General features: G+C 43.2%; 1 protein-coding gene across 2 annotated transcripts in view; it reads right to left on the bottom strand.

Annotated features, from left to right (window-relative positions):
* JADE1 (jade family PHD finger 1) overlaps positions 1–14,871 on the bottom strand; it is a 67,077-nt gene that overhangs the window by 35,703 nt on the left and 16,503 nt on the right. For both annotated transcript variants that reach the window (XR_001880886.1, XM_017849123.1), the window contains exon 2: positions 9,536–9,613. Coding sequence is in view for 1 of the 2 variants with exons in the window: in XM_017849123.1 (XP_017704612.1) it covers positions 9,536–9,587 (52 nt within the window). In the remaining variant the exon portion in view is untranslated. The remainder of the gene's footprint in view (positions 1–9,535; positions 9,614–14,871) is intronic.

Raw genomic sequence — 14,871 nt, 5'->3', positions numbered from 1 at the left:
TGGTTTCACCGTGTTAGCCAGGATGGTCTCGATCTCCTGACCTCGTGATCCGCCCGTCTCGGCCTCCCAAAGTGCTGGGGATTACAGGCTTGAGCCACCGCGCCCGGCCCACCTCCTATTTTTAATAATCATCACCCCAATTCTGAATACATACTGTACCATTTTCCAGAAATTAACAAACTCCAGAAAAATAAAAGCCAAAGGTTAAGGTTAGCTGCCATTCTTCCAGTGAAATCATTTGTCACTCAGACAGGAAGCTCTTATCTCTACAGATTCCAGAGACAGGAACAGAGAATCAAAGCACCCTTAAAACCTTGGGGACTTTAAGAAATAGATTCTGCACATAAGCCTATCATCAGATTTGCAATGACCAAGACCAAATGGGATTGCCACGCTTCCCTGAAAGGGACAACGTCGGCACTACCCTTGAGCACCAGTTCTGAGGCTCAATGCTAGGTCAACTGACTGACTGCTGTTCCGCTAGCAGAATCAGCAGAACTGGACCTCCCGCTGGTGGCCCCATGGCATTTCAGTAAATGTTTTAGAAAATTATTCTTTAAATAAATACTAAGTGTACCTCTTTAGACTCTAAATGAACAAGAATATTTCACTCCCACACCGAAAGAAATATTCTGGGCACACTGGGGTGAGCCCAACCTGCAGAAGTTCTAAATCTGGTCATTACTGGAAAAAAGGAGGACAGATGCCAAGTTAGGAACCTGGAGATGAAGGTGGCTGGGTGGCTCCTAGGGTCTATAAAGAGGCCTCTCTTTCTCCCTCTTGTCCTGGAGGCCATCCTCCAGCTGGTCCACAGCCTGAAAGAAGAGAGGAGGAAAAGCACACGCAGTGTCTGGATGGAATTCCCAGAAGGTTTGGGGAAGGAAAGAAAAGCAGAACAAAAAGGGATGATCCTCCTCTGCTTTGAATTACTATGGAAAAGGTTATAAATGATAAGGAACAAAGCCAGAAATTTAGATAATCACTTCATTGCTATACTTTAAAAATTAACATGAACTTGGGAGAAGAGGGTCTCCAGAGTCAAATACTTTCAGAGTTAAAGCAGAAACAACAAATTTGTTCACTCTCAGGTTTTCTGACCCTCTTGTGTCTTGAGGATCTGTCAGGATCCCTCCCAAGTAGTTTCCAAGGTTCCCAGGAAGCTTGCAGCTTTGCTGGCATAGAACACAACCCAAATAATGACACTCATTTGAAAGCTTTTCCTAGGACTGCTTTTATAAATCCTGAAAACTGCTGTCTATGCCACATTTGCTTGTAAAAACAGAGATACAAAGATGCTACATACTTGGTATCCAATAGTAATAACCAAGAGAAACTCTAGTCCACCCAAAATAGTCTGTTCCTTTTCTCTTACTTTACCTAGTGTTGATACAATATAGGAGGAGGAAAAGCAAAATTAATCCTATTAAACGCACTTTGCAGATAGGGAAAAACTGATAAAGAAACTAAATTTAAATTATCACTGGCATAAGGAATGATCTTAGCAGCTTATTTAGAAAAGCCAAAAATCAGAAACAACCTAAACATCCACCAACAGACTGTGAATGAAAAAACTCTGGTATATGTATATGTATATATCCATACAGTGGAACACCACCCAGCAGTAATAAAAAGGAATGAGCTACTGATACATGCAAACATGAATGAATGCTGAAGTAATTCTCCTGAGTGAAAGAAGCCAGACCAAAAACAAGAGTCCATACTGTATTATTCTATTTACATACAACTCTAGAAATGCAAACTAACCTACAGTGACAGAAAGTAGATCAATGGAAGACTAGAGAAAAGTGGGAGGGAAGGATTATCTTGATTTCAATGATTTCATGGGTGTAAACATGTCAAAACGTATCAAAGTACACAATTTAAATATACGAGGCTCAGAGGCTCACTGTAGGTCAATTATTTCTCAATAAAACTATTAAACATTTATCACTGAGATACCATCCATTAACAGTAAGGAGAAAAAAATTTTATTTTACTTTACACAAGTGGTCTGTATAAAACCTAGACTTTGCTGATGAACCAAAGAGGGGGGGGTTGTGAACCCAAGGGAACTGCTCTGCCTTCCATGTCCAGGAGCACTGGTGATCTATTCCTTCTCATTTTCTTATTGTATCAAAAAGTTAATCTATCAAGAGCCACTGGTATAAGACAACAGAATTTACAACATAGAGCATAGCTAAATCAGTCAGTGCTGTGCACACAGCAGATTCTCAATATTTCTCTGAAAAGTAGATAATTTTTTTTAAGAGTCATTGTTGAGGACAATCAATCATGCTCTAACCATCACTGTAACCCATGAACTCAAGGTGGTAGGCACTAAGAATTTACTCCTGTTTCACCTAATAGAAGATACGCTTTTGAGCTCAAGGAAAATAAAGCAATAATACATTTAAAGATAGATTTGTGGAGCCACTGTTTCCTGCTTGGAATGCACCTACATCTACAGAAACATTCATGGAAGGCCACAGGCTAAAGACTCAAAGGGAGTGTCTTGACATTGCTACACCAACACCGCTCTACAGCCAGGCTCTCCTCAGACACTCCCAGGCAGTCAGGAAGCTACCAGAATATTATTAAAACCAAAATAATTAACACTCCCTTTTAATTAAAACAAAATTTATAAACACCTTCTGGAAAATACTAGGGGTAGGACAGTGGGGTTAAACCAGAAATTAGAGTATTTTAAATACTAAAAAGACCAGGAGTCAGTGATTTATGCTACAGCAAAACATTAAAAACAGTGTGTTTGCTATTGTTAAAACCTGCGTAAGATTACACTGGGTTGGTTTGCATTTTGTTTGTTTCCAGAGTGCTGATATTTAATGACAAACTAATTTAAGCATATGACAAGTAAAATTTTTTTTTTTTTCGCTTTCAGTAAAGGAGTTGGGAACTCTAAAAATCTGCTAATAATGTCTAAAAGTATTTTACTGCCATTCACAAGGTAAAATTATTACCTAAAGTTAAGTTCACTTTACTGACAAATTTAAATGACTTAAAATTCTTGACACATACTGTTCGGTTAAGAACAATTCTATGTTACATTACCTCATGTTAAACACGGGAAAGACTGAGTGGGGAAAACATTTTGTCTTGTTTTAATACCCCCAACTTCCATTAAAACAGAATCCTTTGGGTTAATATAAAGTTATAAAAGGCTCATAGATCGTAGCACCATGAACATGGACCCTGCCTGGGCCTAACGTTCTTTCCACTCCTATTATACAGACATCTCCAACACTCACTTCCCTTTGAAATATTAAAAATAGCCATGTTGTCTTGCCCTAGATCTAAAATAAGGAAAACCTCAAGAGTAAATCTAACACATATTGCACACACCTTCCACATTTAGTAGCTAGTGTGTGGTAAGCTTCTCATGTTGTGCCATGCACGAAAGGTTCAGAAATTAGAATGAATGGCAGTCTTCGTGTTCGCTGCACTACAAAATGCAAACTATGAAAGAACCTTGCCACTGATCAAATGGAAGTCCTCCTGTCTCAGTCACTGCTCTGGCCACTAAATAATATGCTGGTATCTGTCTTTAGGGGTGTTAAACCAGCTTAACAAAGTAAGATGCTTAAAACTGGCAAGTATCGAGTCCAGCAGTTTGGTGTCACATCAAGGGCACACAGACCCGACAAATGTACCTACGAGTTACTTAAAAGCCAAGCTAGCCTTGTATTGAGTAAAGCAAGGCTGTGTTAACTCTCATCTCAAATTAGATAAACTTAATCCAGTTACTGTTTATTTGCTTTAGCTGCATGATAGAGGACAAGCATCTGATATAACTGTCATTTAGATCAGGGGCTGACCCCATAACTACCATAGTTTTTTACCCCAACATAGCCCAGCTCTACAGCCCAACTCACTTCTACTTCCAACAAACAAAGGCGTCATACATACATTCAAAGAACTGGCCCATAAATGTTTCAACATACTTAAATATACTTAGGCCTTCAACCAACTGACACACAAACATTTGACACTCACCCACCATTTCTGCTGAGGTCCAAGTACAAGTCAGTGGGAAAATTACTAATTTTAAATTTCAGTTGGCTTCCTTTCTGCCCATTCCTTATCACAAGTGATGGGGCAGAGCCTGGCTCTGATAGGTGGGGAGACAGAGCACTTCACCCTAGCCCAGGTGTAGAAGCAGGGAGACCAGAGAGGGCCCACACGGAGCCTGGTTCCAGGCCTTCTTCCCATAGAAAGTCAACAAATCTCTGAAACTTAAAGGAAGTCAGACAAGAACAAGAAGCCCTGCTCTACAACGTTAGGAAAATCTTAACAGTATCAGCATACTGCTATCCTTCTGTGTGAAGGAAGGAATGAGATCAATCTCCCTTTGGACTTTTGAGAGACACCAAATTTAAAAACAACCAAAACCAACAAAAACACCATTTGCTACATATATATAAAGATGCTGATCATACTCAGGAGGCTGATGCAGGAAAATCACTTGAACCTGGGAGATGGAGGTTGCAGTGAGCTGAGATCACGCCACTGTACTCCAGCCTGGGCAACAGAGCGAGACTCCATCTCAAAAAAAAAAAAAACCAGTGTTGATCAGAGCTAGCTACTATTGGCCTGAGATAACCAACAATATATAATTCCTGATAAAAACAAGGATACCTGATGTCTTAATTAGCCTCCACAAGTTTTCTGAAGATAAAATGAAATGTCCTTTAGGTTTTAGAAATATAGTTGATTCTTGAACAACACAGGTTTTAACTGCCCAGTTCACTTACGTGAGAATTTTCTTTCTGCCACCCCTAAGACAGCAAGACCAATGCCTTCTCTTCCTCCTTCTCCTCTTCTACCTACTCAACATGAAGACGAGGATGAAGACTTTTATGACGATCTACTTTTACTCACTGAATAGTATATTTTATATATATATACACACATATATATTTTTTCTCTTCTTTATGATGTTCTTAATATTCTCTCTAGCTTACCTTATTGTAAAAATACAGTATATAATACATATGACATATAAAATATGTTTATTTATTTATGTTATTAGTAAGGCTTCTGGTCAACAGTAGGCTATTAGTAGTTAAGTTTTTGGGAGCCAAATGTTATACAAAGAATTCTGATTCGCAGGGTGGGGGGAGCTGTTCAAGGGTCAACTGTACTTAAAGTAGTTAGTAGACCCCATTCCCACATTTGCCAAATCCCTAACGACAGGATCCTGGGCTGGAAAGCAGAAAATTAAGGACTTGTTTACCCTGGCCACACTCTGGCGCAAAGTGTAACTTCAGAGACTGGCTGAGCCACGCAGTCCCAGAAGCCCAGCAACTTCAGACGCTGCCTGCAAATACCCCAACATTACTCCATCCAACTGCAGGGCTGGACCTCCAGGGGACCTGGAGAAAGCCTTCAACTATGACTGCAGTTGTATAAGGGCTTGCACTTGGCACAGAAAATGCCTGTCCATCCCCAACTGTAAATACCACACCGGTATTCCTCTGGAACAGGCCAGAAAACAAGGCAAAGGGCTCCAGACCAGAGGCCAGCAAGTCCCAGCCATGGCTGTGGCTGATGCTGCAGCCCCATGCTGACGTCTGCAGCTGCCTCTCCTTCACTTGGACATGGTCTGCACTGGGCTGGGAAGTGCTGCCAAAATTCTGTCAGACCTGCAGGCTGGAGAGGTTGAGGTGTGGCCACTGCATAGACCCTGTCCTTCTTGTAAGCAGAACTTTCCAAATGCACAGGCCCAGCTGAAGGCAGGCAGGGTATGGGTAGTTAACCCAGGTAGGGCTCATTTTGTGGACCTGAATGCAGGGACAGAAGGCATGCCCCCCGACGCAGGCCACCCAGTTATATACAAAAGGAAGGCTCCAATGCAAATGAGTGGGTTGGTGGCAAAGGCCTACACTGTGAACCGGCTGCCTTCAGACGGGATGGAAAGGGGTGTGTTCCATGGAAATGAGCATGTGCATCTTTTTATAAGCCTGGCATTCCAGAGGTTCTTAATGAGAACTCTGTGTTTACCACTACCATCATCCACCTTATCAAATCATTGAGCATGGACAGACAGCATGGCCATAAAGCATCAACATATACTTTATATTGAACCAGCTGTATGACAAAAGGACGACCAACCTTCTATTAGCAACTATCATTCCTCTCCTTCACCACCAGATTTCCATGTTTAAGCCTAGGCTAACCCTTTGGTAACCTATATTTACCTTAGTTCTCCACTCCCAGCTTCTTGACGGAGGCCAGTACAGACTTGTGACCTGACAGACACACTTTTGGTTGGGACTGTGGACACTCTTCTCCTCCTTCATTTCTAACCAGAATTCTAGGTGGAATGTTTTTTTTTTTTTAACAGAGATGGGTTCTTGCTTTGTTGCCCAGGCTGGTCTCCAATTCCTGGGCTCAAGCAATCCTCCCAGCTCAGCCTCCCTAAGTGTCAGGATTACAGTCATGAGCCACCGTATCCGTCCTGAACATATATATTTTAGATGAAATATTTGGCCGGGCGCGGTGGCTCACGCCTGTAATCCCAGCACTTTGGGAGGCCAAGGCAAGAGGATCTCGAGGTCAGGAGATCAAGACCATCCTGGCTAAGATGGTGAAACCCTGTCTCTACTAAAAAATACAAAAAAGTCGCCGGGTGTGGTGGCAGGCGCCTGTAGTCCCAGTCCCTCGGAGGCTGAGGCAGCAGAATGGCATGAACCCAGGAGGCAGAGCTTGCAGTGTGCCAAGATCGTGCCACTGCACTCCATCCTGGGCGACAGAGCAAAAACTCTGTCTAAAAAAAAAGAAAAAAGAAATATTTGGTCTTCTAGGGCTTTTATGGGCTGAATTGTACCCCTCATCCCCAAATGCGTACTTTGAAGCCCTAACCTCCAATCTCAGAATATGACTATAATTTGGAGACAGGGCCCTGAAAGGGGTGACTGAGTTAAAATGAGGCTAGGCTATTAGGGTGGGCCGTAATCCAATTTAGTCACACCAAGGCACACCAGGGATGTCTGTGCAGAAGAAAGGCCAAGTAAGAACACAGTGAGAAGAAGGCCATCTACAAACCACAAGAGGCCTCAGAAGACACCACACCTGCCAGCACCTTGGACTTCTAGTCTCCAGAACTGCAAGAAAACAAATTTCTGTTGCTTTAAACTACTCAGGCTGTGGTACTTTTCTGTAGCATCCTAAGCTGACTAATATGGGGCCTTCTAGGCTACTAGGAGCCTCCGGACAACTGAGAGGGACTAAACTAAGCCAGGGTCCAAAACTACACTGTCCAACACAGTAGACATTAGCCACATGTGTCTTCAAATTTTTTAATTCATTAAAATTAGCAAAGGTTTAAAATTCAGCTCCTCAGTTGCACTATATTAGGACATTCTCATCCTATGGGACGATGCTGGTCCAGAAAAGAGAAGGCTCTAAATCTGAGAGAACATCCAGGAGAAAGTTTTCTAACCCAGCTCTCCCAAGGAGTAAGAGAGGCAGGCAGTGACAAGAGCAGACAGAGTGAGCACACACCTGATGCTCAACACGGAGAAAAATATTTAAAGAGGGCTCTCAAGCTTTTATTGGGCATTATCTTTATGTGGAGGTAATTCATCAAGCAGTCTTCTGACTAATTCTGACTCTAAAAGCAAGATTTTTTTGAGACGGAGTCTCGCTCTGTCGCCAGGCTGGAGTACAGGGGCTGCGATCTCGGCTCACTGCAACCTCCGCCTCCTGGGTTCAAGTGATTCTCCTGCCTCAGCCTCCAGAGCAGCTGGGACTTCAGGTGTGCAGCATCACGCCCAGCTAATTTTTAGTAGAGACGGGGTTTCACCATGTTGGCCAGGATGGTCTTGATCTCTTGACCTTGTGATCCGCCCGCCTCGGCCTCCCAAAGTGCTGGGATTACAGGCATGAGCCACCGGGCCAGGCAAGACTTTTTTTTTTTTTAATTAATGCAGGACAAAATTATGTACTCAAGCAAACAGCATTTATGGAGTACTTATAACTCACGAAGACACTCTGATAGGCGCCACACAGGGGCAGAGAAGAAATTTCAAAGCATTTTTTTGCCTCAAGGAGTAAAATGCCTAAAACTGTAAACATCAGAAAACAGGTAGGGAGGGTTATGAAATGACAAGCGCCTCAGAAGTTCGGAAGGGGGCATCCCAATCCCAAAGGCTTGGACGGGTGGCTTTACCTGCCTGCACTTGGAAACAGACCTTCAATACCTTTCTCTGAAGTAAGAGGAAAGGTCTTTCCCTCTGGAGACCCTACACCCTCTCTCAACTAGTTCACTTCTCTCCTGCTGCCAACATCAGCAGTCAGTCCTAAAACTCTCAATTCCTTAGAGCTCCTCATCGCAAGCCCTTCACACTTGACGCTCTCCCGTAACGGCCAGTTCTCCTCCCCAATAGCCCCATGGCTGTGCCAAGCACACCAACTGAAATACCACTCTGAATTCTGTTTTTCACGTTCCTGGTCCCCCCTTCTGAACAGAGTGGCACCTAGAAAGCAAAGCCTTGCTTTCTAATGTGCAGCTTTTAATTTGCTGAAAACTTGGAGCACAGAAAACTGAAAATAACCCTATTTGCCTAAAAAGTATTTCACCCTTAAGGATCCATACAACCTTCATCTCCTCTACAGGATTCCCTGCCCTCGCCTCCTCTGAATCTGTATCTGCATCTGTTTCCACAGTGCATCAAAAAGACATCTCTATTACTGCCCTGATGACTTTCCCATCAGAGCTGTTCTTACATATGTCTAAAGCAGAGTTCCTTGAAAGCAGGCCCAGCTCCTTTCCCATCACACAAGCATTCTTTCAAGGTGCACTGGGTTTAATCTGTAATGTAAAACAGAAGCTAACAGGCTAGAGCTCAGACACTGTGCTAGGTACAAAATTTCCCTGTTATCTGCGGGGAGCTCTTCTCTGAGTAGTCTGTTAGCTTCTCAATACACAGACACTGTGTGATATTTATTGTGACTGCCTGGAAGCCAACTAACTTCTGGTTCTCAGCTGCACTGTGAAAATATGAAGTTGCCAGAGAGCTGAGATACAGACAGTAGTAGTATTAAATACAGTCACATTAAAACCAAGTGAAGAGCAAGGACTTTCGACCTATTAGAACCTGTACTTAATAATTTTCACATCACACTAGGCAATCTTCAACCTCCCCTTGTATTGAGTTGAACCAGTTAATGATTACCTGGCTTTGATTAAGTTCCCCTTTCATAAAGCGCAACTGCGAAGTACCATAAATGATGTTTAGGAAAACCAGACACACTAGTGACCCTTAGAACTGGATTATTCCTCCCAGGATAACAAATAGGAAGCCTCAGGAATGCTTGCTTGCAGTCAACCTTACCCAGCAAGATCTGGTTACAGACCTGCAGTATCACACTCAGGTATGTTTCTCCAGGCTTTGGCTTTCTCTGACCTGCCTGATATGCAAAGGGCCTCAGCTATTTAAAGCATTACATTAAAAAATCATGTTTTTACCCTGACCCAAACCCTGGTAGGCTCCAAGAACAACAAAGCAGGACTTACTGCCATTGTCGTCAGAATCCTCACTGCTGCTGGGAAGGCGACCTCGTTTCATGATCTCCCCGGGAAACAGCAGGCAGCCTGCAAAGCAATGAGACAGCACTTAACCCAAGATGATAATACACAATCATCAAGTTGTGCTTCAGATGGCAGCCCAGGATTCACAGCAAACAAAAGCAAACAAAAGGCTTTAAGTAGCATTTGAATTGTAAACAGTAAAAAGACCAAAGATACATAATTAGGTACAATCATTAACAGACCAGGTTAAAAAAGGAGGGGGAAGGGTGGAGAAGTCACATATCAGTAGGTCTCCCAAAGGTGCCAGGTTTCTTTCTATATTCCTGTGACATTATTACTATAACTACTCCAGGAGTATTTAGCTGACTGGCAGCAAGCACTGCAGAAAAAAATCCACAGCAACGAACACTGTACTGTGCATCTTCACTACAGACAGATTCATATTTTATGCGTACATGTTGGGGGTGGGGTTGTGCCTGGATGTGTGAATATTTACACTGCACTGGGCATGATTATGCTTCTTGGGCAAATTATACTAAAATAACCCTAAAAGCCGAAAGAAACAAAACAAATGGGGTAATGGGAATGCAAATGTCTCCTCCAGTCATCTCCAACCCCACAGATGGAACAGGAAGGCACCACAGACATTATACAATTTTGATCCAGACCCCTCCCTTTCACATTAAGAAACTAAAGCCAAGAAAGGTTAAGCAGCAACTTCCCCAAGGTCATGTTGTGGGAATGGAGCTTCTAATTCCAAATCCAATACTATCTCCCCTCCACTTCACCTCAACTCCCTTCAGGACAAATACAACCAAATCCAGCCAAAATAAGAAGTCAGTTTGTACAAAGACCCAGCGCACCTGGCCAACTCCTCCCAGGTAGCTGATGAAAACAGAATTCTAGCACTACCCTCAAGTATGAGAAAGGCTGCATTTAGGTAAGAAGGCACTGGACTGAGACAGAATGGCCAATGAACTTATACAGATGATCTCATGGTTACATTCACACAGGGCAGCTCTCTAAACAAATACAAAAAGCTTTTCCAAATTAAAATTACTGATCAACCTGACATCTTTAGGGCACTGGTCCGTCAGTTCAATGAATCCGAAAGAGGAAAGGGAGCTTTTTCAAGTCAGAAAAAGTATGGTAGTCCATCACCTACCTACCCCATCCACCCTCTCAGAAAATACATGCCAACCTCCTCCTCATTGGGAATCACAATATGTGCGATGTGGTGTTAAGCTGGGCATGGTGGCTCACCCCTGTAATCCCAGCACTTTGGGAGGCAAAGGGCAGGAGGATCGCTTGAGGTCAGGAGTTTGAAACCAGCCTGGCCAACACTGTGAAACCCCGTCTCTACTAATAATACAAAAATTAGCCAGGTATGGTGGCGGGTGCCTGTAATCCCAGCTACTCAGGATGCTAAGGCAGGAGAATCACTTGAACTCAGGAGGGGGAGGTTGCAGTGAGCTGAGATCACACCACTGCACTCCAGCCTGGGCAACAGAGACCCTGTCTCCACACACACACACACATACATACACACACACACAACAACAGAAGTGTGGCACATAGGAATGGTATGGAGAAAAAAATGTGGAAAACCGGGCCAGGCGCGGTGGCTCACACCTGTAATCCCTGCACTTTGGGAGGCCGAGGCGGGCAGATCACAAGTTCAGGAGTTGGAGACCAGCCTGACGAACATGGTGAAACCCTGTCTCTACTAAAAATACAAAAATTAGCCGTGCGTGGTGGCGAGCGTCTGTAATCCCAGCTACTCAGGAGGCTGAAGCAAGAGAATCGCTTAAACCCAGGAGGCAGAGGTTGCAATGAGTGGAGATCACACCACTGCACTCCAGCCTATGGGACAGAGTGAGATTCCGTCTCAAAAAAAAGAAAAGAAAGAAAGATGTAGAGAACCACTGTGATTGAACAAGAAAGCAATTTTAAAAAATCAAAACTCCACTCTAAAAGGGCCTATAAATGAACAGTCAAAAAACCCTAAACTCCCTTTTCCTTTGACAGGTCATTTCACAATTTCTCACCCTTTGTTAAAATTGTAATATAAGCCTTCAGGTCTAACTCTTCTTGAGTTTTTTCTCTTCGGTGAAGTCTCCTTCCCTTTACCCCTACGTGGCACATAAAAATATCAATATCATGAAGTTTGCTTGCCTTTTCTCCCGTAATGTCTTTTGTCATTTAATTCAGACTCACATAAACTGAACCTAAAAAAGTAGATGAAAAGTTTTCCTATACTACACTTAAAAGTGGATCTGCACAATTCACTCAAATATTTAGGTCCCTAATCTATAACTGCAATTTTTTATATTTCCTTCCTGAGAAACTCACCCAGTTAAAAGTCTGTGGGTTTTTTATCAATTGATTCTTCAAAAGCCATTAAAACGATGTACCAAGAGAAAGCCTGAACATGAGTCCTGATCAATATGGGTCATGAGCTGCATTATGGACATGCTTTGGAAGCTGGGGTTTCATGCTGTAGGCATAGTCAAGTCCTAAAACCCACTCCATCCCTTTTCCAAGAGCCCCACTCACCCACAGCCAGGCAATCTGCAATTTGGCCTGGGGCAAGCCCACTCCAGCCCTCAGGTTCCATAACCAAGAAACACATGTGGTCCACTCCCTATTCCACTGTTTTCTCTGCCCTGGGTGTGTGCCAAAAACACCAACTGCAGACAGCTAAGCTCTCCAACCTTCTAGAGAATGCACCCCGGGTCCCCTCAGGATCCAGCAAGAGGTAAAAGGGAAAAGGGAAAAGCAGAGGACCACTTACTCCTAACAGCTTCAGCTCCCCAAAGCCAACATTACGAAAGAGTGCTAAAAAAAATGGTACTAGGCTGGTCGTGGTGGCTCACACCTGTAATCCTACCACTTTGGGACATCAGGGCAGGAGGACTACTTGAACCTAGGACCAGACTGGGCAACATAGGGAGACCCCTATCTCTACAAAAATAAAAATAAAAAATTAGATTTACCTAATAGAGTAGTTTTAAAATCTTTTGAATCAAAATACTTACTTTCCAGCTTTCAAACACAACTCCCTGAGGAAGCACTTCAACAGTCACTAAATAAAGAACGCGAGCACTGGCCAAAATACAATGATGCACCTAAACACACATAAATACTCTCTTAAGGAAAAGTATTCAAGTAAAGAAGAGTAAAAATAGTATTTTCTTTCTAATGAAATCCATTTTCATCCACCCTGAAGATCTTGAGTAATGAGGGTTTGAGAGTGCTGTATTTGCTTCTCCAGGGAACTTGGCACAGTAATGGGGGTTAGTGCTCGGCAGAATTTCCTCCTCTGTGGCTCTAAAGTACTTAAACCTTGACATCAAGCTGATTTATGTCACCCAGGATTACTTACTGTATCAGAAAATCAAAATACATGTTACTATCTTTAAGCTACACAATACAGTGATTGTATGCTGCAAACACCTGCCCCAATAAAAGCCAGCATCTGCATCATCACCTTTGCTGACTCTTAGGGCAATGGCTAATTACTATCTAGATGGTAGTAAGGTAAGTAATAACCAATTAAAATGGCTATTCACAACACCCCAAAGTAGCAAGAAGATATAACAGCACATAATGCAGCCGACAAACATTTGAGTATCTCATATATTAGGAGGTGCTGGATGAAAATTACTATCCCTGACCTCATAGAGCTTCTGGCCTAGTTGAGGAGACAGGCAAGCAACAGAAATTCAGTATTGCTTGTGCCTGACAGTGGTAAACACAGAGTTCTACAGGAATAAAGGAGGTGGATAAAAGTCAGAGAAGGCTGATAAGACTGAGCTGAGTCCTAAAGAACAAAGAGGAGGTAGTCAGAAAAAGGAGCATGTTTGGGGCAGAGCACCGTACTTACCAACACATGTGTAACACAGCATATTACTCTGGGTAGCATCTTCATACACATCCATTCTCACCTTATAGCCAATCGCCAAGGTTTACCGATTCATAACATTATGACTCTTCGAAGTCCCTGTATGCCCCGTGGGTTTGTCCTTCAACTACTTGTACATAGAAAGCTTTAAACACCTATTCTCCAAACTATGATTTCTTCCCACTTCCAATTAATACTACAACAAATTAGGCCAGGCGCGGTGGCTCAAGCCTGTAATCCCAGCACTTTGGGAGTCCGAGGCAGGCGGATCACGAGGTCAGGAGATCGAGACCCTCCTGGCTAACACGGTGAAACCCCGTCTCTACTAAAATACAAAAAAAAACTAGCCGGGCGCGGTGGCGGGCGCCTGTAGTCCCAGCTACTCGGAGGCTGAGGCGGGAGAATGGCGTAAACCCGGGAGGCGGAGCTTGCAGTGAGCCGAGATCGCGCCACTGCACTCCAGCCTGGGCGACACAGCAAGACTCCGTCTCAAAAAAAAAAAAAAAAAAAAAAAAAAAAAAACAAATTAATTACACCCCATGAGGCAACCTCATCAAACTACTATATGCAGATCTCTCCCTCCACTCCACATTACAAATAGGTCTAAGTCCAAACTGTCCAGCCAAAAATGGAAGTTTTCTGACTTCTCACAGCTTTACTCAGGCATCTGTTCTAGCAAGCCCCAAGACCCAGAGCTTGCATTGGTTGGGCCAGGCCTCTTCCCTGAACACTCCACTTTCTTTCAGTTCTCATTCTCTGCTAATGCTGCTCCTGTTGCTTCTTGCTCCCTACCTATCCTAATCCCACCTCTCTTCTGGGGCTCAGCTCAAAGTCACTAACTACTCCAACCCCACACACTTATATTCTGTACTGCTCAGTTCAACTTTCTTCCTCTTTTAGAACTTTTTCACTTTGGTTTTCAATGTACTGTTACCTTAATAGTATCATTGAAAAAAATTACTCATGACACTTGTTAGACATGGTAAAGCAGATTTTACTCAAGGGGGACCATGGTGGTAGGTACAGGGAACACTGCAGTGGGATCCTGCAGTGGGGGACAGAGACTGAACACAACTCAGATTCCAACAGAGGTGGAGATCTATATAACCAAGGAGCAGGGTGGGGCCAGTGGATAGAAGATTATTAAACAGAAATATCAAGGATAAGGGGTTTATGGCTAAAGGCCAGGATAAGATAGGACAGAGTAGTCAGATACCCAGGTGAAGAATTTTCCCTAAACTGGTTTTAACAGGATTTTTGCTTCAACTGGATTCAACAATAATACAAAGAGAAGGCCATGGTAGTGCCCATTCACGTGGAGGACCAGAGGAGCGTGACTAAAGTTTTGGTCAAAGGAGTCTTTGTCAGTATTCAATCAACTAAAGCCTTGCATCATGACTGAAATGTTTCGTGTGTG

Source organism: Rhinopithecus bieti, unplaced genomic scaffold, assembly GCF_001698545.2.
Source record: "Rhinopithecus bieti isolate Rb0 unplaced genomic scaffold, ASM169854v2 scaffold_32092, whole genome shotgun sequence".
NCBI classification, from domain to species: Eukaryota; Metazoa; Chordata; class Mammalia; order Primates; family Cercopithecidae; genus Rhinopithecus; species Rhinopithecus bieti.
Note: the sequence above shows the minus strand (reverse complement) of the source record. Positions and strands in the feature narration are given on the sequence as shown.